Source organism: Atta cephalotes, assembly GCF_000143395.1.
Source record: "Atta cephalotes unplaced genomic scaffold scaffold00023, whole genome shotgun sequence".
Taxonomy (NCBI): domain Eukaryota; kingdom Metazoa; phylum Arthropoda; class Insecta; order Hymenoptera; family Formicidae; genus Atta; species Atta cephalotes.
Genome location: NW_012130087.1, coordinates 479,238 through 502,899, shown reverse-complemented (window position 1 = coordinate 502,899; position 23,662 = coordinate 479,238). Strand labels below are relative to the sequence as shown.

At 34.6% G+C, this 23,662-nt stretch overlaps 7 protein-coding genes across 7 annotated transcripts; 4 read left to right on the top strand and 3 right to left on the bottom strand.

The window, feature by feature from the left end:
• The first annotated feature begins 762 nt into the window (after window positions 1-762).
• LOC105619813 (cilia- and flagella-associated protein 45-like) lies at window positions 763-4,363 on the top strand. Its single transcript, XM_012201331.1, has 6 exons — window positions 763-918; window positions 2,036-2,440; window positions 2,523-2,908; window positions 3,027-3,159; window positions 3,750-4,043; window positions 4,166-4,363. Exons 1-6 carry the CDS (start codon window positions 763-765, stop codon window positions 4,361-4,363), a joined length of 1,572 nt encoding a protein of 523 aa, XP_012056721.1.
• A 284-nt stretch (window positions 4,364-4,647) lies between these two features.
• On the bottom strand, window positions 4,648-6,356 carry LOC105619812 (nitrogen permease regulator 2-like protein). Its single transcript, XM_012201329.1, has 8 exons — window positions 6,246-6,356; window positions 6,072-6,163; window positions 5,834-5,990; window positions 5,632-5,749; window positions 5,339-5,573; window positions 5,135-5,265; window positions 4,890-5,059; window positions 4,648-4,824 (listed from the first exon to the last, which is right to left on the bottom strand). The coding sequence occupies exons 1-8, from the start codon at window positions 6,354-6,356 to the stop codon at window positions 4,648-4,650; spliced, it is 1,191 nt and encodes a 396-aa protein (XP_012056719.1).
• Window positions 6,357-6,592: 236 nt separating this feature from the next.
• Window positions 6,593-8,405, top strand: LOC105619811 (notchless protein homolog 1). Its single transcript, XM_012201328.1, has 6 exons — window positions 6,593-6,944; window positions 7,017-7,256; window positions 7,337-7,590; window positions 7,657-7,894; window positions 7,967-8,188; window positions 8,266-8,405. Exons 1-6 carry the CDS (start codon window positions 6,593-6,595, stop codon window positions 8,403-8,405), a joined length of 1,446 nt encoding a protein of 481 aa, XP_012056718.1.
• A 3,344-nt stretch (window positions 8,406-11,749) lies between these two features.
• Window positions 11,750-16,791, top strand: LOC105619810 (exportin-6-B). Its single transcript, XM_012201327.1, has 15 exons — window positions 11,750-11,914; window positions 12,283-12,474; window positions 12,559-12,718; window positions 12,813-13,069; window positions 13,142-13,308; window positions 13,382-13,688; window positions 14,096-14,188; window positions 14,260-14,428; window positions 14,494-14,632; window positions 14,729-15,087; window positions 15,173-15,500; window positions 15,829-16,026; window positions 16,100-16,378; window positions 16,466-16,631; window positions 16,714-16,791. Exons 1-15 carry the CDS (start codon window positions 11,750-11,752, stop codon window positions 16,789-16,791), a joined length of 3,057 nt encoding a protein of 1,018 aa, XP_012056717.1.
• A 595-nt stretch (window positions 16,792-17,386) lies between these two features.
• LOC105619807 (putative aldehyde dehydrogenase family 7 member A1 homolog) lies at window positions 17,387-19,782 on the top strand. The gene is made up of 9 exons (XM_012201325.1): window positions 17,387-17,545; window positions 17,713-17,929; window positions 18,049-18,236; window positions 18,317-18,516; window positions 18,588-18,703; window positions 18,800-18,928; window positions 18,983-19,092; window positions 19,196-19,456; window positions 19,570-19,782. The coding sequence occupies exons 1-9, from the start codon at window positions 17,387-17,389 to the stop codon at window positions 19,780-19,782; spliced, it is 1,593 nt and encodes a 530-aa protein (XP_012056715.1).
• Window positions 19,511-21,504, bottom strand: LOC105619808 (methyltransferase-like protein 5). Its single transcript, XM_012201326.1, has 2 exons — window positions 21,165-21,504; window positions 19,511-20,108 (listed from the first exon to the last, which is right to left on the bottom strand). Exons 1-2 carry the CDS (start codon window positions 21,502-21,504, stop codon window positions 19,813-19,815), a joined length of 636 nt encoding a protein of 211 aa, XP_012056716.1. The 3' UTR covers window positions 19,511-19,812.
• A 155-nt stretch (window positions 21,505-21,659) lies between these two features.
• LOC105619806 (SOSS complex subunit C homolog) lies at window positions 21,660-22,234 on the bottom strand. The gene is made up of 3 exons (XM_012201324.1): window positions 22,207-22,234; window positions 22,001-22,122; window positions 21,660-21,815 (listed from the first exon to the last, which is right to left on the bottom strand). Exons 1-3 carry the CDS (start codon window positions 22,232-22,234, stop codon window positions 21,660-21,662), a joined length of 306 nt encoding a protein of 101 aa, XP_012056714.1.
• Window positions 22,235-23,662: the final 1,428 nt, after the last annotated feature.

Below are 23,662 nucleotides of genomic sequence, written 5' to 3'. Positions count from 1 at the left end.
TGAAGGATTTTAAATAGAACTACCCCAAACAGGAAAAAAATCAAACTTAACCTCCAAAAATTAAATTCAAATCTTATTTCGTTCAAAATTATCACTTTATATATTTCGACGACAATTTTATTAATTCCTACCATCACTGAATATTCTATAGCATCATTAAAAGACGTTGCTAAAATGTTACAATATTGAACGTTGAAATGTTAATATTTCTTCAATACAGAATCTACATTTCACGATGTTGATACAAATTTTGCAATTTTCATTTTATATTTCTAAAAGATGTTAATTCAACATTAATGTGCTGATATTGTACGATTTTTTTTTTAACTTTCTTTCTAGTGGGCTTCACTGTATCTCATCTGCAAGATTATGGCTCGTTATCGTCATCCGCTCACAGTAGACGTGAAACGTGATCCTGCAGATAACACAATCGGCCACCTGTATTCCTATGGGGCGTTCATAATTCTTCCTATCGAACAAACAAAGGAACGGTTACTCGTCAGCAAACAGTTAACGACGTTCGCTCGACGCAGTTGCCCGCGTTCCTATCAGATTTCACTTCGGACCTTTTCTCACCTTTCGTCGCTGGTGTCAATAGTGCCGCTCGGCACAATTCCAGACGGAGGCGATAGCGCGGCATCCCAATGAAAGAACGCGATCCTACAAAGAGCGAGATCTCACAGCCGTTGTCTGGGTGACATTTCCTTCTTTAAGAAGATATTCCCCGGCAATTTTAACACGTACATCATATCGACCAAGACCATGGTACGAAGGACGAAATCCAGCAATCTGAAGTATCGCGGCGACTCCAGATTTCCACCGGGTATATACACGATCCATCTACCATCAACATGCGAGCATACACTCGGAAATAGGCCGATTCATCTGAAAAGAAGTAGCGCGTACGAAGGAAAAGAGGTAATGCAGTTTACATCAAGGGGACCACTAGCTGAAATATTGTCCCACAGATTACATGACACACACATTTCATATACTTTCATCTAATTAAAAATTTTTTTTTCATCACATACGAAATCATTTGATAAAATATACAATTTTATTTAATATATTATACAATGATTTCTCGTAATTGCATATGTAATTATCGGATTGTGTATAGAGATTTCATATGAATTTTATAATAATTTCGAAAACTCTGTCCCACGGATTATATTTATTAAGAGATATGGCTATCTTAGCAGGAATAAAAACAGTAAATTCAAAAATTTTTTTAAAAAATAAGTTAATATAAAATCAAATTATAATAAAGCACTGGTTATAGTACATATATTAAAGTTCACAAAATAATTTTTTTGTATTTTTTTGTATCCAAAATAAAGGCGCTATTAGTTTTTCTCAAAATAACGTTTTTCAAATTGGCTTGACAAATAACTTGAATAATTTTTATCCGAATGAGTTTGAATTTTAATTGCAACTTCTTAGATACATTCCGTAGAAAAGTAAATAGGGATTTTTCGATATATAAAAAACTTTTTATTTTATGAACAGTTTTTCATAAAATTTTTTTTTTAGCAAAAAATGCAAACGTTACTTTAAATACCTGCCATTTATGAAAATATCAATATTTTCACAAACTCCTATGTACTTCTCTAGATATTTTAATGTACATTAAAAAAAAATTTTTTTTTGCTCAAAATTTGTGTGTGCTAGGTATAAAGCCCCAAAGCACCTCCAAAAAAACGTACTAGATTCTGTCATCGGTAGCGCCGTCATTTTGAATACAAAATATATAAAAAAATTTTTGTGTGGATTTTAATATATGCACTAACCAGTGCTTTAATTGATTTTATATTAAATTATTTTTTAAACTAAAAAAATTTTTGGATTTACTGTTTTTATGCCCAATTAGAGTAGCCATACCCCTTAAGTGATTGACATCCTGTCCCCAAGAAAAAATGAATTGTGATTTAATTCCTTGTTCGTTATAATTATTGCTGTATTAAATAAAAAATTTTTGAAATGTCCTATTTAAATTCTGTAAAATTAAAATAATTTTGTAAAATATTGATGATAGATCGGGAAGCTAAGGGATAAGAGCGGCACGAGGAAATATTTGATTCCTTCGAAGGAGCCTACAGTCTATCCAAAGATCATGACAAGAAAAGAATACGAAGACCTAAAGGAACGCAGCCGCATGATCACAAAGGAGGAGAGACAAACGGCCGTAGAAACTGCGGAGAAAGAGAAGGAGAGATTGACGAAAGAGAGCTTGGCACGGAAAGAGGCAATTCGCGTTATGGACATGAAAAAGGATCGTGAGAAGGATCCAAGAACGAGAGAAATCGAGGAAGAGGCGAAAAAAAGAACAATGCACATCCTTGAGCGGGCGTACAACATGCGTCTAGAGCAAGAGCAAGAGATACAGAAGTGCAATCGTCTCATCTTGGAAACCAAATGCCGAGCTATCCGCGACGCTCAAGTAAACTGTCGATTTTATAACAGAATCCCGCATAACATCTTGATAATGTCTAATTTTCAAACATTTAGCTATCCATTTGCAGATCGCAGAAAAGAAATTGATGGGACAAGAGATTCTCGAGGAGGAGAAACGGTTGAATGACATGATAGAAGAAGAGAGGAGATGGGCAATCAAGGAAGAGTCGCGAAAGGAAGAAGAAAAGGCAGCTGAAAGACTACGATTCGCTAAAATTTTGAAAGAGCAAATCATAGAAAACGAGGAACAACGGATCCTCGAATTTGAAAAAAAACAGGAAGAAAGCCAGCTTATTAATTTAAATAATATCGCGTGGCAGCAAGACGAGATCGAAAAGCTACGCAACAAGGAAATTGAAAACGCAAAGGTGCGACAGGAACTTGCAGAAGGGAACGAACAATTGAAACACTTTAAGGCTATGGAAGAGGAAGAAAACAGAATTATAGATTTAAGGTGTGTTTTTCCAAGGCTTTTAAAAATCACGTATCAATTTTTAAAATTAACTATCTTGAAACTATCTCTTTAATATTTCCTTAAAAAAATATGATTCTTATCAAATTTAACTTTTTAGGATACAGACCTATCATCGACTAAAAGAGGAGAGAGAGGCAAAAAAAGAGGAAGAGCAGAGATTAGAAAGATTGAAAAAGGAGCAAGAGAAAACTAGAATAGCGATGCGAACGGTGCAAGCACACGAGCTTCAGGTATTATATGTCAAACTTTAAAACTTCGCAACATAAATATATCTATTATGTAAGTTACACTATTATTAGACATAGAAGTTATATTAGATAGCAATATATTATATAAAAAAATTCTACAAAATATATTTTATAAACTAGAAAAATTATGAATTTCGCTAATGTAAATGCAATAATTTGCGCGATATATCATATTGCGTTACACATATCGTTCCATATACTTCTTCTATAATTACCTACATACATCCTTGCGTGTCTCAACTACCTGTTGTCGAGGGTCAATGAATCCACGAGCGCCACGTCAGGCCTCGCTCTCTACAACGTGTTCTCCTTTCGAAATTGCGCTTCGCATTTTTTTTATCGTGATTATTTCTGTTGAACAGGGAATTAAGTACCATACATCGCACTCCGTAATACTCTTTTTGTAATTAAAACTATTAACGTACATTGAACATAATAGATCAGTTCTGTTTTTCTGATGTCTATTTTTAATGCGTATATATCATAATTTATTTCAAAAAAACATTTAATGAGTATAAATAATAGAATAAGTTATTAATAACTGCGGACAAATCGCGACGATAAATTTGCAGGCGCAAATTGATGAAATCAATGCAGCTCGAGTTCAGGAAGAAGTAGAACGAGAATGGAGACGGAAAGAGAAGGAAGAAGCTTTAAAGAAATTGAAAGCTCAAAGAATTCTTCAGAAAGAAAGAGAGAAACAAATAAACAACAAGCGAATAATGCAAGCCATCGAAATCGAACGAGAGAGGCGAGAATTTGAGAGGATTGTACGTGTACAACAAGCAGCTTTTTATAAAGAAAAGAAGGAACTCGAGCAAAAGCAGCAACAGGCTTTAATTCATCGCAATGAAATATTAAAGCAGGTTTGTCTTCTATATCTGAAAAAAATATATATATTGGTATATTGATATATATAACAATACGTATACATATATATTTTTATACAACACAGTATTGATAATATTCATTTATTTCGCTTGAATAGGTAAATGAAAAAGAACGAGAACGCATTGTTGAGCGGCAAAAAATGTTCGAAGAAGGCCTGGCAATACGTGCTGAAACTGCAATGCGTAAGAAGAAATTACAAGATGCAATGGAACGAAAGTGCCAAGAAATGAGAGAAAACAATGTTTCCGATATTTATATTAATGAAGTGAAACGAATGATTGAAACTATTCAATGAATTATTTCATCAAGCTGAGAAATAAATATAAGATTTAAATCTAATATATAAAAAATAATAAATTACGTATAATCTTTGATCTTTCATTATACATATACGTAAGAAATTATATAAAATATACATATATATATAAAAGTCTAGCATTTGATTATAACTTTTAATATAACTTTTTTTCTTGTAATTATGTTTATACATTATATATGTTAGAATTTTTACATAGCTATGTACAAGTTTATAAAAAATTTAATTTTGCAATCTTTCATTAAGTCTTTTTTGTTGACACATCACTTCCATATCATTAGAACATTCGGATCACGTTCGATAATATCTTCAATTTGCGCAGCAGACTGGCCCGTGCTACAGCATATTTCATCGAGACTATAGGTTCCTGTGAAATACTTGTAAATTGGATTATTTTTTGCTTCTTCGCTGCAAGATGCGCCAGGAAGAAGTACGGGATACTGTAAGAGATGATTGAATTAATATACCGTTATACAGTACACACTGCAATATGAAAGCTACTCACATTATATACCCTTCTAATAAGTCCCTCAATCAAGCCAAATTGTACCAATCTTCTTTCATTTATTCTGAGGTTTTGTGGATTGAGACGTTGACATAAGTCTTTCATACTGACGCCGTAAGTCATACTTGAATACATACGATATATATCTCTAAAATGTGCAGGCTGTCTAGCTATAAACAAAAATCATCTATAGCTTTTGTCGCGATTTTAAAACAATAATCATAACGCGTTCGAAAATCATTCACCTAGCTTAGAAGCATATGCTATACATCTTTCCTGTAATTTTACATCATCCGGCAATTTTCGTAATTTTGGTGTCACTGCATAGACGTTGCTATATTGAAATATTGGGATCAGTGTTACAACTCCATAATATCTGCAAGCAGAAGAATGTCACTTATAACATAATCAATAAGGAAATATTATTTCTCTTGTAAAATATCTCGTACACAAGATTTTGCACGCAGCTTTTGACTAAATTATTCTCTACGTCAGCCTCAGCCGCTATGCGTGCCACATGATTAAAACCGTCGATATAAGGCAATACTTGTTGCGTGGTCAAATCCCATTGATCATTCTGGAATGTATCCCTATCTTCCAAAAATATTGGTACTTGATGATCAAGAACTGGTTTTGGCTCAGGCGCCAACCTCACAACTTTCAAATGCGATGTCATTGTTCCTTCTAATAAAATATCACACATGACATATCATGAGACATTTTAAATATATATGAAATTTACCAGTTAATGTACACATTTTGTGTAGATTCAAATCCTGCATGACTTGTGCAAGCATCTCTGCTAATCTAGTCTTGTCATCCGTTGCAGACAGAAAACAATTCTCTATTTCCAGAGCCATCTGGCAATCACATGAAAATTAGATGTATAAATTGTTATATTTTCAGAATATTAAAGACATAGAAAAATCTATTAAAAAATTTACCAAGAAATCCGACATCTTCTTAACCACTGGTTCATAATGGACAGTGCGAGCATTTGCATCACAGACAAAACACAAGTTGAAATAAAATGCATTTCTTGCATATTTTTTATCATCAATCTTCACGGGAAAACCTAAGATTTTATAATCCTTTAGTGTGCTAAAAGAAAAGAAAGTTCTTAAATAAAACATAAAGAATTTGATCAGGTAACTTCTTTTTTATATTTTTACTTAAACTTACATTGTAATAGTGCTTCTTTGTAATTGTGCTTTTGGTATGATGTAAACACTGACATTATCGAAAATATCCTTAGATATGTAATTATCAGGCACCTATAAAATAACGTAATTATCATAAATTACAAACACAAACAGAATATTTAATTATTTACATCTTCACAATGCATGACCTAACCTGGCATGTAATTTTGGGTCCCGCTATATGATGAAATTCAACAAAGAATATGCATCTAATGGGATCCTCTTGTTCCTTGTCTTCAATATTTTCCAAGGAAGTAGATGCCATTGTCTTTTTGTCTCTTTACTGAGATTTGAAAACCTAGTTAAAGAAAGAACTCATTCATCCGGTATCATTTAAAGTCAAATCCACTGCTGCCATCTAATCAATCTTAACACGTGTAAGTGAACTAAAATTGAATCACAGCTGACAACACGTGTGCTTGAGAATTAAACACATCGAGGCATGTTTTTGGAAAGAATATTTCAAGTATACAGATCTTTTAATTTTCTAATTTTATAAAGATGAGTAAAAGAAAACTCGATGACGAGACTGGCACCGGTCTGGCGGATGTTGAGGTTAAAAGAGTTCTGTCTCGTTTTAAATCGGACACTGGCGAAGTCCTACCTGGTGGTTTGTTGGACCTGCCAGTTGATATCACTGTGGATAAATTGCAAGCAATTTGCAATGCTCTGCTGCAGCAAGAAGAACCGTTGCCTCTAGCATTTTATGTAAATAATGTAGAAGTCACAGATGTATTAGAGAAGTATGTTGGTAAAGATTTCAGTATCAGCGAGGACGTAGTGGAGATTATATATCAACCACAAGCAGTATTTAAAGTTAGAGCTGTCACGAGATGTACCGGATCTTTAGAAGGTCACTAGCAATTCCATGCAGCATTCTATATCCAATAAAACGAATATTTATAAACATATTCTGTTTATATAGGTCACAAGGAAGCAGTTATATCCGTTGCGTTTTCACCGGATGGCAAACATTTAGCTAGTGGTTCTGGTGACACGACAGTCAGATTGTGGGATATCTATACACAAACGCCACATTATACATGTGAAGGTCATAGACATTGGGTCTTGTGCATTGCCTGGTCGTCCTGTGGGACTAAGCTAGCATCTGCATGTAAAAATGGCTTGATTTATTTATGGGATCCCAACACTGGCAAACAAATGGGTAGAGATATAGAAAATACATTCATCTAGCTTACTTTTTTCTCTGGCAGAAATTCTTTCTTTTTGTTGTTTATTATATAGGAAAAGCCTTGGCAGGACACAGAATGTGGGTTACATCTCTATGCTGGGAACCCTACCATAAGAATCCAGAGTGCATGTATTTAGTGAGTTCGTCTAAGGACTGTGACATACGAATTTGGGATACAAAACGAGCACAAACCTGTCGGGTTTTATCTGGACACACGAAAAGTGTGACCTGCGTTAAGTGGGGTGGGAGTGGTCTTATTTATTCTGCTTCTCAAGACAGAACTATCAAAGTGTGGAGAACGGAGGACGTATGTATCGAAGATTTAAAATTATTAGCATCCAACTATATTTTCAACTGATCAAATCAATTTCAGGGTGTATTATGTAGAACCTTAGAAGGCCACGCTCATTGGGTAAACACTTTAGCCTTGAATGTCGATTATGTACTTAGGACTGGGCCTTTTCAATTGGGATTAACTGCAAACAAAACAGACAGTCCATTAGAATATGCAAAAAAGCAGTATGAAATTGTAGGTGAAGAGAAGCTTGTATCTGGATCTGATGATTTTACATTGTTCCTATGGAAGCCAGAAAAAGAGAAGAAACCTATTGGTACATTGCATGATTTTAACATACAATTAAATCAATCAACTATAAGAAATATATTGTGAAAATATTTTTTAGCAAGAATGACGGGCCATCAGCAGCTTATCAACGATGTTAAATTCTCGCCAGATGGTCGTTTAATTGCGTCTGCATCCTTCGATAAGTCCATTAAACTGTGGGAATCTAATACCGGCATGTATATCGCTTCATTAAGAGGTCATGTTCAAGCGGTTTATTCGATAGCCTGGAGCGCTGACTCTCGTCTGCTGGTCAGTGGCAGTGCGGATTCAACTTTAAAGGGTAAACACTGTTAGACATACGAAAACTTATCAATTTAGGATCTTAGATAGTTGGAAGTAACATAATCCTTTCTATAGTTTGGAGTATAAAAACTAAAAAATTAAGTCAAGATTTACCTGGTCACGCTGATGAAGTTTATGCAGTCGATTGGTCACCCGATGGTTTACGAGTCGCTTCAGGTGGAAAAGACAAAGTTTTACGACTATGGCAAAATTGAATTGAATATATAATTCAAGTAAATAAATTTATAAAGAAAATTATGTCTTTATCACTTATTTTTTAAATTAAATTATTATTATATATATATATCAGTTAATATATATATATATATATCAGTTAATAATATTATATTATTAAGCCTGGATTAAAAATTATATATTTTTTATAAAGATCAGCCCTGCATGAATGCAATTAAATTAACAGTTAATTTATTAAAGACTGGCTTAATAGAAAATGCAATTAAAACTATTGATTTCTTGATTAGATAATAAATCAGATTAGATATCATGTGTTAGCATACTTAAAGGAATGATTATGGGGGGTATATAAACTTTGTAAAAGTATAATAAATCAAATAAAATTTGGTTTTAAGATATACGGATAAGATTATATAAAAATTCAAGGAAAGTGATATAAAGTGTAATTCGTCATACAATTAATTAATAATTACAGGAAGGCAATAAAACTTCAAATTTAACGCAGATTATTATAATACAGTATTAAATCTTATGTGTTAATATCTGAACTAAAAAAAACTTTCAGAAGATTAAAAACACCATGACTGATATTTTAAACACATAAGTATAATTAAAAAATATTTTAGCAACGAACACATAATGTTTGCTCACAGTTTATTTTATTTTATTGATTGTTTTATATTACAAATTTTGTATTTTATATCTGCAAAATCTATAAATTTAAAGTGGTACGACTGTATATTTTTAATATTCTTATCTCTTCAAAGTCTCGAAATTTTGTATAAATATATATTATATATATAATATTATATGTGTTATATATAGTACTTACATATTGGGTTGTCCGGAAAATTCGTGTCGATGTTGAAAGAAAATTGAAACGCAGAAAATTTAAATTTTAGTATACATTTATTAAATTATATAGGTTTGGCACGAACTTTCCGGACAACCCAATACTATTTCTCTGTTTGTTTCTATACGATTGTATTTGAAGAAATTAACTAATTCGTATTCATACAATTGAGTTTAGTATCAATAAATTTTATATACAGTATGTAAGCATCAAATTTCAGTTCATCATGACAAATTCGATTATGCGTAACGATGACTTTGTTCAATTAAAATTTTCTCATTTTATATTCTTGCTAATTTTGCGGAACTCGTATTCGCAAACTCTATTTCCTTTTCCACAGTAAGTCGATTGCTGTAAAATTTTCTTTTAATTTTTCTATCAGCACGTTTTTACAGATTCTCTAGAATGACGACGATCCATTTCTTATAGACTGCTTTCTGTTTCGCTTATAATCTTTTGATTCGGAGTTCAAAACAGTACCGAGCGATTTTCTCTGCGTCCTAAAAATCTAAATAGATCTAACAGAAATATAAAAAGAGATAGAGTAGAATGGAGAATAAAAGCAAGGAGATTTAAGCATAAAATAAAATCAGAAAAGGATAAGAAAATTTGACAAACGCGAGTTGGGAAGAAAAGAAGAAGAATGGATGTATACGGACAGAAAAGGATGAGGTATTACAATAGGAATAGAGTATAAAAGAGAAGTGATGCATGGGGAAGAAGGTTTTGAGGATCAATTAATAAACAAGGAAAGAGAGGTGGGAGGACTACAAAATTCGTAAGGCAAGGTACAATGAGAGATATAAGGAAATAGAGGCAAATGATAGGGTTTCGGAATATTTGAGAAAGAAAACTTAGGGGAAGGGAAAAAAGGAGAAGAGGTGAGAGCCTTGTTCAAATTAAGATGTGGGAACTTGGAGGAAGGTAATAAATATTGGGTAGAAAAGCAGAAGAAAAAGTGTATTCTGTGGTAAGGGAAAAGATAATTTAAAGCACTAAGTAGAGGAATATTCGGAAATAAGAGAAAGATTTATTAAATTAGAATTATTAAATTAGATTTATTAAATTAGAAAAAGATAAGGAAAATCTTAAGGAAATTGTATGATGAGGATTTAGATGAGGTGAAAGGAGAAATAATAAGGAAATTATAGAAAAAGAAGGAAGAAGCAAAAAGAAGAAGGGAAATGAGGAAAGACTCAAAAAAGGAGGGAAGAAATGTATAGGTAGAGTGATGATATGGATAGAAAAGGAAAATAAGTAAGGTGAATTAAGGAGTAAGTAGTGCCCTTATTCATAGTTAGGTCTTATATTTAAAGCTTCCTTAAATTTATCTTCAGATATACTGTACGAATTATTTCATTGGCTGCTGAGCATCTAAAACTAAATTTAAGGAAACCTTAAATAAAGATCTGACTATAAATACGGGCATAAGATATAAGTATGTGATAATAATAGACGGTGATAAGATTGTGATATAGAGATATCATGATAGAGATAATATGTATTGAACGAGAATATATAATATTGGAAGTAGATATAGCTATGAGAAAAAAAGCGAATAAAGCGAAAAGAAATAAAATAGGTAAAGAAGCGAAGTCAGAAAGACTTTAACTAGAAAAGTAGGAAAGTAAAGGAATAAGTATAAAAAATTTATAATAATATATGTGCGATAATTTGCGGACGAGGTATGAAAGTGTGAATGAGTTAAGTATTTATGTCCCCTAAATCAAGTCCCTTTCTTGATTGTATATACTGAAATGTAATAAATTCTATTCTATAAAAAGAGATAGAGATAGGCAGATGTTCCTTTGTTCGAGCAATAATAATCAGAGATCCGTACGACGGACCAAAACTCTAGCGCGTCTAATCTCTACCTGCGGACCATTTTAGACCATTTAGAAACAATGAATAACTCAGTTATTTTACATTATTTCTGTGAACAGCTTTGGTAATATATTTTCATAACTATCAACTTTCCGAAAATGCAATTAAAAAAAATCGATTTTTTTGACCCGACAAACTAGACCTCCTCCTCCCCCCCTAGGATACTCCAATCAGGTGATCAGATTCCGGTTGCGCAAATATCCGCCGATTGATAGCATTCTCGTGCGGAATGCGAATGTACTGCGCACGCGACTGCGCACGGGATGTGACGGGATACCGTCGAAGCCGTCCAGAAGGTCCAGAGGCTCCGGATGTCTGGACTGATGAGCGAAAAATGACGTCTGACAAGTGAAGATCTAACCTTCCTTGTTTTATATATTTACCAATATATTTACACTGCATTTTTTGTGCACGTTGCAACACCTCCCACAGAGGCTACCATGGTAAAGAGATTCGAGCGATCTCGCTGTATCCGCGATAAAAAGATGGCACACCCGTGTCTTATTTTATCGGGGTACCGCGTAGAGCTTGTCAAATGCGTGAGAAAAGTGAAGGAGAAATTTGCGAAAAGTGCGCGAACATTTCTAGGACGACGATGCGGCCGCTTTGCAGAATCTGGAACAGCTCATGACGGAATTCTTCTGTCCGGAGACGACGAACGAGAGGAAACGCACGATTGAGCGCAGCTTCCAGGAATTCGCCGGGCAGATCGACTCCTGGAAACCCTGTCTACATTTTTTGTCCTCCACGAGCAATCATTATGTCAGTATGTTTGCTCTGTCCACTTTGGAGGTAATTATGTGAGCTACTTTACAGATAAAAACATAGGATGCTTTACAGCAAGATTACACAGATTATGCTTTTCATTTAATGACAAATCAATACAATAAGTATCAGTCTTTGAATATTTTCTATTTAGTAACACAAGTCATCTTTCTTGGCATGCAGAAAGTAATAATGAAGACACTTGTATCTATTACTTAAAAAATCACGTTACTGGAAAGTATTCATTGTAATACAGTGAATCATTATATCCTTGTTGTTTGATAATATTAAGCAAAAATGAAATGATTACTGTATTATACTGTATGCCTTGCTGGAAAGCACCAATAATATTTTTTTCGGCGATGCGATACTTCTCAGACTGAATTATTTGCCAGACAACTATCAGCAGACGATGGCCCATCCTTCCCTGGGAAGATAGAGCTCTTACAAGATCCACTTTGTATACACTGTCATTGGAAAGGGACGTTGCGTCTTTTGTGAGAAATAAAGTAGTGAAATTGGTAGTGGATATAGCGAGACACGACTGGCCGCATTTCTATCCAGATTTTTACTCTAATATTTTACAGGTTTGTGAATAGAGAATATCTACATTGATAATAAAATATATAATATGAATTTGGCTATATATTATGTTGCTTTCTGTGAAACAGTTGCTAAGCCATAAACACACAAGACTGCTAGGACTCGTATATTTGAGAACAGCTTCAGAAGAACTAGCCACGCCGAGAGAGGATTTACCAATGCACAGGAAAAGCGAGCTGTTCAGACTATTAAGTGCACAAGTGCCTCTAACTTTGGATACACTTACAGGTATATTACCAAAGTTGAGGATACCTTACAAACACGTACATGTAATATATGAAATCATTAATGATTTCATAATTCACTTTGTTACTTTTAATAGTTCTTTTGAAAGAAACTACAAAATTGCAAAGCCGTTCTGGAACAGTGACACCACCTCCATCACCTACCAGTGGACAAAGTCTTGCACCTGCACGTACAGTACTAGATGTCGAGGGATTAGCAATAGGTACTAGTGAAGTGTGCACAGCTACTCTTGAAGTTCTGGCACATCTGTTTAGTTGGATAGACGTATCAGGCAATATTTCCACTAACTTATTAGATGCCATTTTTTCATGTGCCAAGTATCATGATGCAATGGTAAGATTTTATTTTCATGGAAGAATAATAGTAGCAGATTGAGATAAATTATGTATTTGTCAACGTTTTCAGAATAGCAAGCAAATTGAGATGGCGGTTCAAGCTTTAACTACAATCAATGAGCTTTTATACAGACCATTCTGTTCGCCTGACGCAACTGACACCTTATTGTTGGAGATATTTCAGAATGGTGTTGGTTTATTCCAGTTAATGGAACGTCTGGATTCGGTAGAGGAGAGGTATGCACCAAATGCATTTTCAAAGAATTTTGATAAGTTTTCAATATGCGAAATAAAATTTTCATTCTTTCAGCTACATGGAAAAAATGACAGAGTTTTTGCAATTATTTATAACAAATCATATGAAAAGGATGGAATCGAGCTCAAAATTTCCAGTAAATACATTATTGGAAGTCCTGTGCCATCACACATTCCAACAAGCTTCTACTGTAAACGGATATTTGCGTTGTCTAGATGTTTGGACAACTCTTTTGGAGAGCACTCAATCGCGATATTCTGCTGTCGCCTTAGCTCTTGCGGAACGGATTTTACAAAAAATGAGTTTTAAGCTCAATGCTCGAGTATTGAGAGATCTTGACACGGAAAGTCTAGACGAGAATGTAAGTTTAATTACAAGTGTTGTATAAACTTTTATTTAAATCACTAATTATGCCTGTATTATAAATATAATTATTATGTAGTTAAATAGTAGTTAAATATTATAAAGTCTGTTTTTTATTTTTGCATTAGATTATACTAGAATTCTTTTTCTCGCTTTCAATCGAATATCAAACATATATTTATCTTACTATAAGTTCCAATTGTGTACACTAGTGTACACAATATAGTCACAGAAAATAGACCCATTAATTATTATATACATAATTGTTAATATTTATATATTACATACAATTCGATAATTATATTTATTTAATATTATATATATATATATATATATATATATATATATATCAATAATTATGTCTATATTATATATATTTGTAGAAATTTCATGATCTTTTTTCAGGAAGAAACAGAGTGGCAACACTTTCTAAGATGCAATATAGAATGTTTGGCAAAAATTGCTGACATCTCACCTATCCCAATATTTACACTATTGGTAATTTTTAATTGGCAAAATATATCTATGTCTTTATTATGAAAATATTTATAATATTAGATATTTTTTAGTACCATTCGTGGAGAGAAGGATTAATTATTTTCGGTGAATTAGGCGCGGCAGTTGCTAATGGCCAAGTCATTTTATTAAATGATACAGAGGCATCAAATGTACATGCACATCTGAGAGATCTTGCATCAACTACACAAGCTTTAACTAGACTATATTCTCTTTTCATCGGTAAGCAGTTAAATGATTTATCAATTTTTGATTTTACAAAAAAATATAATTATCTATGTCAATAGGAGATCAAACAAATATCGATCAAAGCTTAGCAGAGGAAGTTGTATCACAAACTCTGGAGGCGTGTATGTTTGCGAGAGATAATCAGCTATATAAAGCGGCGATTCAACCATCTGCTATCGTAATAGATCTCATAGAAGTGTAAGTTCTTGGCTAGTTCTTATATGTTTTTATATGAACAATCAATAATATATAGTCATAATGATGATGTACTTATGTATTGATTTGCGCTATTAGACATTCACAGCTTTTGGCTTCTCTTCAAGCATGGTGTCATTGGATAGCCAGAAGACCGGAAAAGGCTAAGGAAGCATTCTGTCAGCGTTGCATCGATTCGTGTGTTTGGGCAACGACGTACACTGCGTCCTGTGATCATTCACCTCCTGCAAATCTCATTCACTCTGCCATTCATCTTTTCCAAAGTATCACCGCCATTTTAAAGCCCATCTTATGGGACCAACCAACTTTCCGGAATCTAATTTCTATGGGCACGTATCCGTACTTGAAATCAGATACCATTAAAGTTCTACGTAGGGCATTGATAAATGGGATTATATTATCACCTGGTGATGCAGCAACAAGGCAAAGGTTGTTGGGTAAGTCATTATTTCGTAAATCTTTGCAATTATCTTTTTTTTTTTTAACAAAAATATATAAAAATTTGAAATGTTTTGCTCTTAGGTACTATGATATTAGCTCTGTCAGCACCTTTGGGTATGCAAGGACAACCAGTGCCTTCTGAATCGACAATTTCGATTACGATAATGCCACTGACTCAGCTACTAGAAGATTGTGCGTCATCGTCAACGATTATAAAAAAGATGTTGCATTCATGCTTAGAATCAATAATAAACAGGACATTAGAATTATTGTCTTATGTGATAAGGTGTCAGAGTATATGTGAATTATTACTTAACTTTTTACACTCGGCATTTTCAGTATTACAACAACAATTAGGTCCTGAATTTACGCAAAACGCTGTTCAAGGCATGCTGCAACTTTATACCAGGTTTATATAAAATATTATAATATGAAAGCAAAGAACTATTTAATTCTCAAAAAATAATATTAGATTATTACCCAAATAATAAAAATATGTTCGTTAATTTTTTTATTTTACTAAATAATACTTTTTATGAATTTTATTTTTATTTTATTCACTTATATTAAATTTTTCCTGAGATTATAGTTAAAATAGATTAAAATAAAAATTTTTATTAGTATTTTTAATTAAAAAATTGTATAGTTTGTTATAGAATTTTAAATAGAAAATATATTGCCTTCTAAAGATTGAATGTCACGATTTTAATAAAAAATATAAATTGTTTCATTCATAGGGAAAATATTTCTGCTGGTCCTGCATTGGACCAGTTACTGGAAATTTTAATACTCGTCGTATCAGCACCCAGCAATGCATTTAAAGCATTTGTTCCTTCAGTAACAAATCTGTGTTTAGGTCAAGTATGGCCTGCTATTGGAAACAATCTAAGTGCTCATCCAGATACGACGTTAGTTTTATTGAAACTCTTTCACAGGTAATATTGATAATATGATAGTACACATATTCTTTTTTTATTTAAAAATCACAAGTTTTGTATTACTTTTTAGTATTCTTATGCACCGATGGCAGTATTTCTATAATACTTCGGTATTGCGGACTCTTGGACATCCTGAAGAAGATGAACCTGTCGAGCACAAAGAAGAATTGGTAGCAATTTTGGAGGCTTTTGGTCAAGCTCTACTTCAGTCAGACGTCAATATATTCCGACAGAGTTTGCAGAGCCTTGAACAATTAAATATCAGATGGCGACTTTATCAACGGGCTGTATTCAAGGTTCATCTTCTCGAAAGATTTTTGATGGCATTATTCACAGTTTTATTTCAACAGTGGGTATCGATATTCTTTTTACTGATATTAATAATATGTTAACTTATATTAATAATGTGTTCATTTATATCTTGTTTAATTTACAGATCCCATAATTTGTTGGCAGACGAGATAGCTGCGGCTATTCACAGTCTAGCATCTGTTAACATAGGATGGTTCTTTGGCCATTTTTTGCCAACATTCTTGACAACTTGTGAAGGCGTAGACGATATGCAGAGAGCCACCTTATTGGAAAACTTTGATAAATCCACGGTATGTTATCCTTAATAGTCCGATAATATAAAAAATAAGCACGCATTAAAATCATATAAACTATTTATATCTTCTTTTTTAGGATCAACCAACTTTGACTAGATCAGTACTCCAGCTCATTTCAGATTTAAGATGTTATCAGCTGTGTAGACCAGGTTAAAGCGAATTGCGACTCGAAACGATATTCACAATGAAATTATTCCATAAGACTTCTACAGTGGCATTTAAATGAAATCAACATTTCCACCGAATCTCTCCTATGAGTGCCTCTAAATACCGATACAAGAGACATTTAACTGTAATAAAACGAAAAAAAGACAAACGACAAACCTTTTGTAAAGATTTACCATTCTGTGTATACCACTGCCGCACCATCTTTTTGTGATGTTATAAATGTTATTATTGCGAATAAAACGCATCTTTTTATATGTCTATAATTGTCTGTTTTTTATAAATAGAAAGATTTTCTAATTATATTTATTGTTCTAAATTTTACAGAAATATTTGTTTCTAATAAAATGGATAAACGCTAGAAAATAATACGTGCTTTATTACAAAGATTCATTCAACACAAGTTGCTAATAGTACAATTTATTTATATCATTACTGCTGTGTTCAGATACAGTGCTAATATTTTTGTATTCTTATCATCTTTCTCGCCTCCCTCTCTTCCTCTCGATAAATAGAAATAGTCTGATAAGCCAAGTATTTTATTGATACTTTGTGCTCGGTTAGTCAATAACAAGCGATTGATAATGTCACGTTTATTACTACGAAAAGGTGGTTGCCATATTTCCCAATTTCAGATGATGAGATACTTAGTGACCGATCCGAAGTATGGATTTTTAAAACAATTAGGTATCAATATCGAAAATCCCGGTCTCTATGACGGGAGATGGGGTGGATCTGGCAAGGTATGTGACATTAATCTCGTCTCAGACAATAATCTTGTCGAGATAGAGTGATTACATTATAGAAGTCTGAGAGAATCTTAAATGAATTATGTTATAACATGAAGAAACATTAAGCGATTTACCACAAAATAAATAAAGACAAATAATTAAACTGATATTAAATTCAGTTAATAGAATCAATATCGCCGGCGACCGGCAAAGTGATAGCAAAGGTTCGCGAGTCCACGCCGCAAGAAGCTAGCAATGCTATAACAGAAGCACGTAAAGCGTGGCCACAATGGGCATCCATACCGATGCCAGCCAGAGGAGATATTGTACGGCAAATTGGGGACGAGCTCAGAAAACATTTGGAACCATTGGGACGCTTAGTATCCTTAGAAATGGGTAATTAAATCGTTTCAGTAAGCGTTACAATTTTACTTGCTATACAACCCGTAATTGTAAGTCGAAATGTTCATACCATATAGATCTATTTAATTAACACAAAGTATATGATATCATAGGCAAGATATTGCCAGAAGGCATAGGTGAGGTCCAGGAATTCATCGACATATGCGATTATGCAGTCGGCTTATCACGAACATTACCCGGTAGCATATTTCCGTCGGAGAGAAAGAATCACGCGCTACTGGAGAAGTGGAATCCTTTGGGCGTAATTGGCATTATCTCCGCATTCAATTTTCCTATAGCAGTGAATATAATTCCCAGAGAGAATCTTGTAATCATTCCACTTAAGAGCTTACAATTTATTTTAATTTATTGCCTTTTAAGGTATACGGCTGGAACAGTGCTATCGCTTTGGTCTGCGGTAACACCGTCGTCTGGAAAGAAGCGTTGAGTACACCTTTGATAGCCATCGCGACCACCAAGATAATCGCGAGCGTCTTGGAGCGCAATGGTATCCCAGGTTCCGTCGCATCCTTGATCACGGGTGGACCAGATGTTGGAGAGACTCTGGTGAATGACAAACGGTCAGTTCCGATCTAGACTTATTACATTATTATGTATGTCGTATTGAACAGGTTATTAACGATGTCATTAGAGTACCTCTCATTTCGTTTACCGGAAGCACGAACGTAGGAAGACAAGTCGCTCTCAAGATTCAGGAAAGATTTGGAAGATCTCTACTGGAGCTTGGTGGTAACAACGCATTAATTGGTACATGTCTCCTTAAAATATCAATTCCGTAATGTCGCTTATACCATGGATAACGTATTTGTAATTATTTCTCTTTGTAATTATTTCTCTCAACAGTCGCACAGGATGCCGATTTAGAAATGGCAGTGAGAGCAGCGGTCTTCTCATGCGTTGGAACAGCTGGACAAAGATGTACCACTACCAGAAGATTAATATTACATAAGAAGATAAAGGACGAATTTCTAGGTAAGTATAAATATAAATGAGAATATTTAATCATCATTACATAGAAATTTGTAGGGAAATTAAAAACGGCATATAAAAGCATAATGGATCGAGTCGGAGATCCATTGGATGAGGGTGTGCTGTATGGACCGTTGCACAATCAGCCAGCGGTTGACGCATATAAAGTATGTACATCAATTTTCTTTTAAACAAAATGAAAATTTATCTTTTTTTAGTATATATGAAAGAAAAAAATTGTTTTGATTAATTTAATACTTTTCACTGTAGGCAGCAATTCAGAAAGCTGTAGAAGCCGGTGGCACGATAGAATTCGGTGGAAAGCAAATACAGCGACCTGGTTTCTATGTCGAGCCAACGGTCATTTCGGGTTTACCGGCTAGAGCTGAAATAGTGCAACAGGAAACTTTCGCTCCAATCGTTTACATCTTAGAAGTAAACTCTCTGGAGGAGGCTATCGATTTTAATAACGGCGTTGAGCAAGGACTGAGCAGTAGTCTTTTTACTAAAAGTATTGGAAATGTATTTCAGGTAAATGTGTAAAAACTCATATGCTGTTGGCAAATGCGTTACAATACCAATTAATTTATACAATGTATAAATAGAATATATTATATACTTATCGAATTTCATTCGTCATACAGTGGATTGGCTCTCATGGATCAGATTGTGGAATAGTCAATGTCAACATTGGTACTAGCGGTGCCGAGATAGGCGGCGCGTTTGGTGGTGAAAAGGCTACGGGTGGAGGCCGTGAGAGTGGAAGCGATGCATGGAAACATTATATGCGACGTGCTACTGTCACGATCAATTACGGAAATGAACTACCTTTGGCTCAGGGCATCAAGTTCGAATAAATTAAACAGGCGTGTTTTTGCAAAAATGAATTAACGCTTTAATTCAAATCGTATAAAATCCACTTGAATATCGATAGATGCTTTTTTGTGAAATTTATAAGCTCTCGGCAAATCGTATCTGAGTTCGGCTATCACTGTTCCTCTCGCGCCGAGTTGTGTCGCTTTTGATAGAACGTAATCTCGTGTGCTGCTTTTATGCAGAGAGTAAACTGTATTAGACGAAAGCCTGATTGCTGCTTCCAAGAACTTTATGTCAATGCCGGCGTTGTTTTTAGTGCCAAAAGGTGGATTCATTATAACAGTATCAAAGTATTTTTCAAATTTTCCTGTAACATGAAATAATACATATGTATTTTTATATTTGTAATAAATATAATCAATAAGATATTTATATTTGTAATAAAAATACTAACAATAGGTCCAAAAGATTAAATCCAATGATATGTATGAATTTTTTATAGCGAGTATGAAAACGATATTAACATATTTGAATGCTCAACAATAAATCATTATCCGTCGAGCATTTGAACTGTTAACATCGCTTTTTATACTCGCTATAAAAAATTTTAATTCAATAACGGAGTAGGTGTATCCCATGTTTTTCTGACGTAAAAATACGTAAAAATAATGACGTAAAAAATTCAACGTAAAAATTGCCAAATTTGTACAACTGTCCGTTAAGATTGGACACAGTTGTCATAATGTGATCTTACTAATAACTAATTATTTTTGTATCATTAATTTATGTACTGAAGAGGATTCGAAACGTATACAATTGGTTAATAAAGCTTTGATTGTATTACACATTAATATCTTGTATTGGCTCATATTGGCATTTATATATAATATCATTGGATTTATATCTATAATAAATAGAATGAATAAGATAATTATATCATAATCAGTGTTAATCTTATAGTTATTATATCATAGTCAGTGATTACTTTAGTAAATATATACACTTATTATAGTTTGTATAGTCAACATATACATTTGCCAATGGCGCAACATCTCAAGATGGGCCTACCTTTCACGAGATTTTTGTAACAATGGATTATTTTCTGGGAAATTAGTTAACTTAATATCCAAGTCTGGGAGAATCTATACATATATTCAGTGACTGATATATGGGACTTACAGTTTAACGCCAGATCTGAACAGTGCTGATGATCAAAGATCTTTTAATTACCAGATGGAATCATTTTTGGTTTCTTAAAACGCGAAAAATCGCATATGTGGGCACAGATGAGATTGAACCCAGATCTATAGATTGTAAGTCAATCGCACTGATCGGCAAGACACTTGATGCCTCAATCTAATGTATACATTTACTAAAGTTAATATTTTGATTGTAACGTACATATATATAGATATATAGATACCTGGTAAATATTGCAGCACATCACATTGTACGACTTCAACAAAAAGTTCTATGTCACTGCAATTTCTATATTGTATGTCAATTGCCTCAGAATCTATCTCGAATCCAACTACATATTCAGCATCAAGCATCTTGGCACCTAATGACAATGTACCACATCCAGAACCTAAATCAGCCACGCTTTTACCTTTTATATCATCAAACTGCGACTGTGCAGTGTATAATAAATGTGCAGCAATATGTGCACTGGTGGCATACTGCTCGAGTGTGACTTTTGGGTTTTCAAACACATCCAGTTGCTGTAGATATTCCTCTAATTGACGAAGTCGAAGTCCAGTCATTATCTACTTGAAGATTGTGATTTCTCAACAGATTCTTGTTACAACAAATATTTATATAAAAAAGCAATCTAATTCCTTGACATAAAAGATTCTCGTTAACATTGTGGGCATATAGTCTTTAATAATTTTTGTCTACTCGTTTATACATAGATGACTCATTTATTATCAAACCTAGGGAGAACTGGTAATATCAGATTCCCAAAGGAAGAGTCCTGCGTAACGAAATAACCAAACGAAGCTGCATGTGCATTATGCAATGCTGCTCTTGCTGACGCACTCATTGCTACTCCATCATTGGATTGTGTTGCAGCCTATAAAAAAATTATATGCATTAAAAATCTGTTTTTTTTTTACAAATTAAACTTGCAAAGATTTTTTTTCTTTTTTCATCTCCACATTAAAAACAAAAAAGAAAGATAAATGGTACAAGAAATTTAGCTAAAAAAAAAAAGAAACAGGAATATCCTTTTAATTATCATTGATAAAGAATATTTACTATATTTGATACAGAGCCAGTTGATGAAACTCCCAATGTATTTAAAGTTGGTGCGACTCCTTGTTTCAGAAGCATCTGCTTCTTCAACTGTAGCTCCTCTAAGATCTTTCTATTCTGCAATTCTACAAATAAGAGCAAAGTGAGAAAAATATTAAAAATGTGTAAAATATAAAATAAGAAGAATATTGAGTTCTCATTAGAATTACCTCTTGCATTCGGTTGTGAAAAAGCCATCAAATTTATATGAATAATTCAATATTTAAAACAATGACGCGATCGTGCATATAGGTTATATTTTTATTAAACTTAACCTTTACAGACGATCTGAGAAACAGATTTTTCGGTAAGCGTCCCATTGGATTACATTGCAATTGATCTCCGATCAGATTAAAAACTGGATATTTTACGGGACAGTTTATGTCCTTCCTTGTTAAAATTTAAAAGTAAGAAACTGACAGCACAGTATTTAATGATTTATTAATTTTATAGATACGTTTATACATTTAAAATTCAATAATACACGATTTTTAAACTGTGATTTTAATGTTATCGTCCGAGTTGCGATTACCAACGCATGATTAAACTGTGGTTCCGCGAAATATTGTCAATGGCGCCAATATCGCTCAAACGGTTCGAAATTCAGTGGAAACTCGGACAACGGCGGGGGCTGCGCATGCGTCGGAAATGCGCAGCCGCGAGACGCCACCTTGCGGGGGCCAGTCCGATCGCAGAAGTGATCCCGAGGTGTTCACCGATAGTTGGCGATCGTCCCGGTTTTCACGCGATAAATCTTCTTCGTCGCTCCCGACTCAAGCTGTCTCCCACGGTTATCGCTGCTCCGTGAAACAGACGTGAGTATCCGCTGAAAGGGCTCGATTACGGATTGCAAAACATACGATGGTAACGGGGGCGCGGAATCTCGAGGGGGGGCGTCGAAAGCGAGGGCCGGTGGCGAGAGAGAAGCGGTGGCGGCGGCGGTGGTGGCGGCGGTCACAGACGAGTGACGGGTTCTGGCAAAATGGCCGTGCGCGATATACAACAAACGGTCATCCCGCATGTCGCGACGGTGTTCGATACATTCATTCGAATCGTCGGGCACGAGAATCGCGTTGATAGTTGCTCGGACGAGCGTGCGCGCGCGCGCGCTTGTCCGACGTCGACGTCAGCGTTCTCGTCTCCGCGACGCTTCGAATACCGTTGTCATCGGCCACCGTCGCCGTCATCGGGGGATTCTTCTCGGAGCGCGACTGTCGCGCGCGCGTGAGGGAGAAAAAAAAAGAGAACGAAGAGCGTCCGGACCTTGTCTGTGGACGGTGTATATGCACGCCGCACGTCACCAGACGCGAATTGATTTTCTGCGTGAACTGGCCTCGCGTCACAATCGTCGTCAGGCGTGCGTCGCGCAGCAACCTTCTCCGAGAGAGACGTCTCTCAGTGACGGCGCAGCATCCTTATTTTGTCGGCGACGCGTGAGCTACTTTGACAGATAGTTCCGATAATGTATGATCAGCTGTCATTGCGACTTTGCTCTCTCCTCTCTCTTTCTGTGTATTTGTTTCTGTCTACCTGTCGATCGAAGACGCGCGAAGCGAGCCCGAGACCTCGGGCTCCATCATCGATCGTCGATGCCATTTCCATCGCATTAAATCTCTCTCTCTCTCT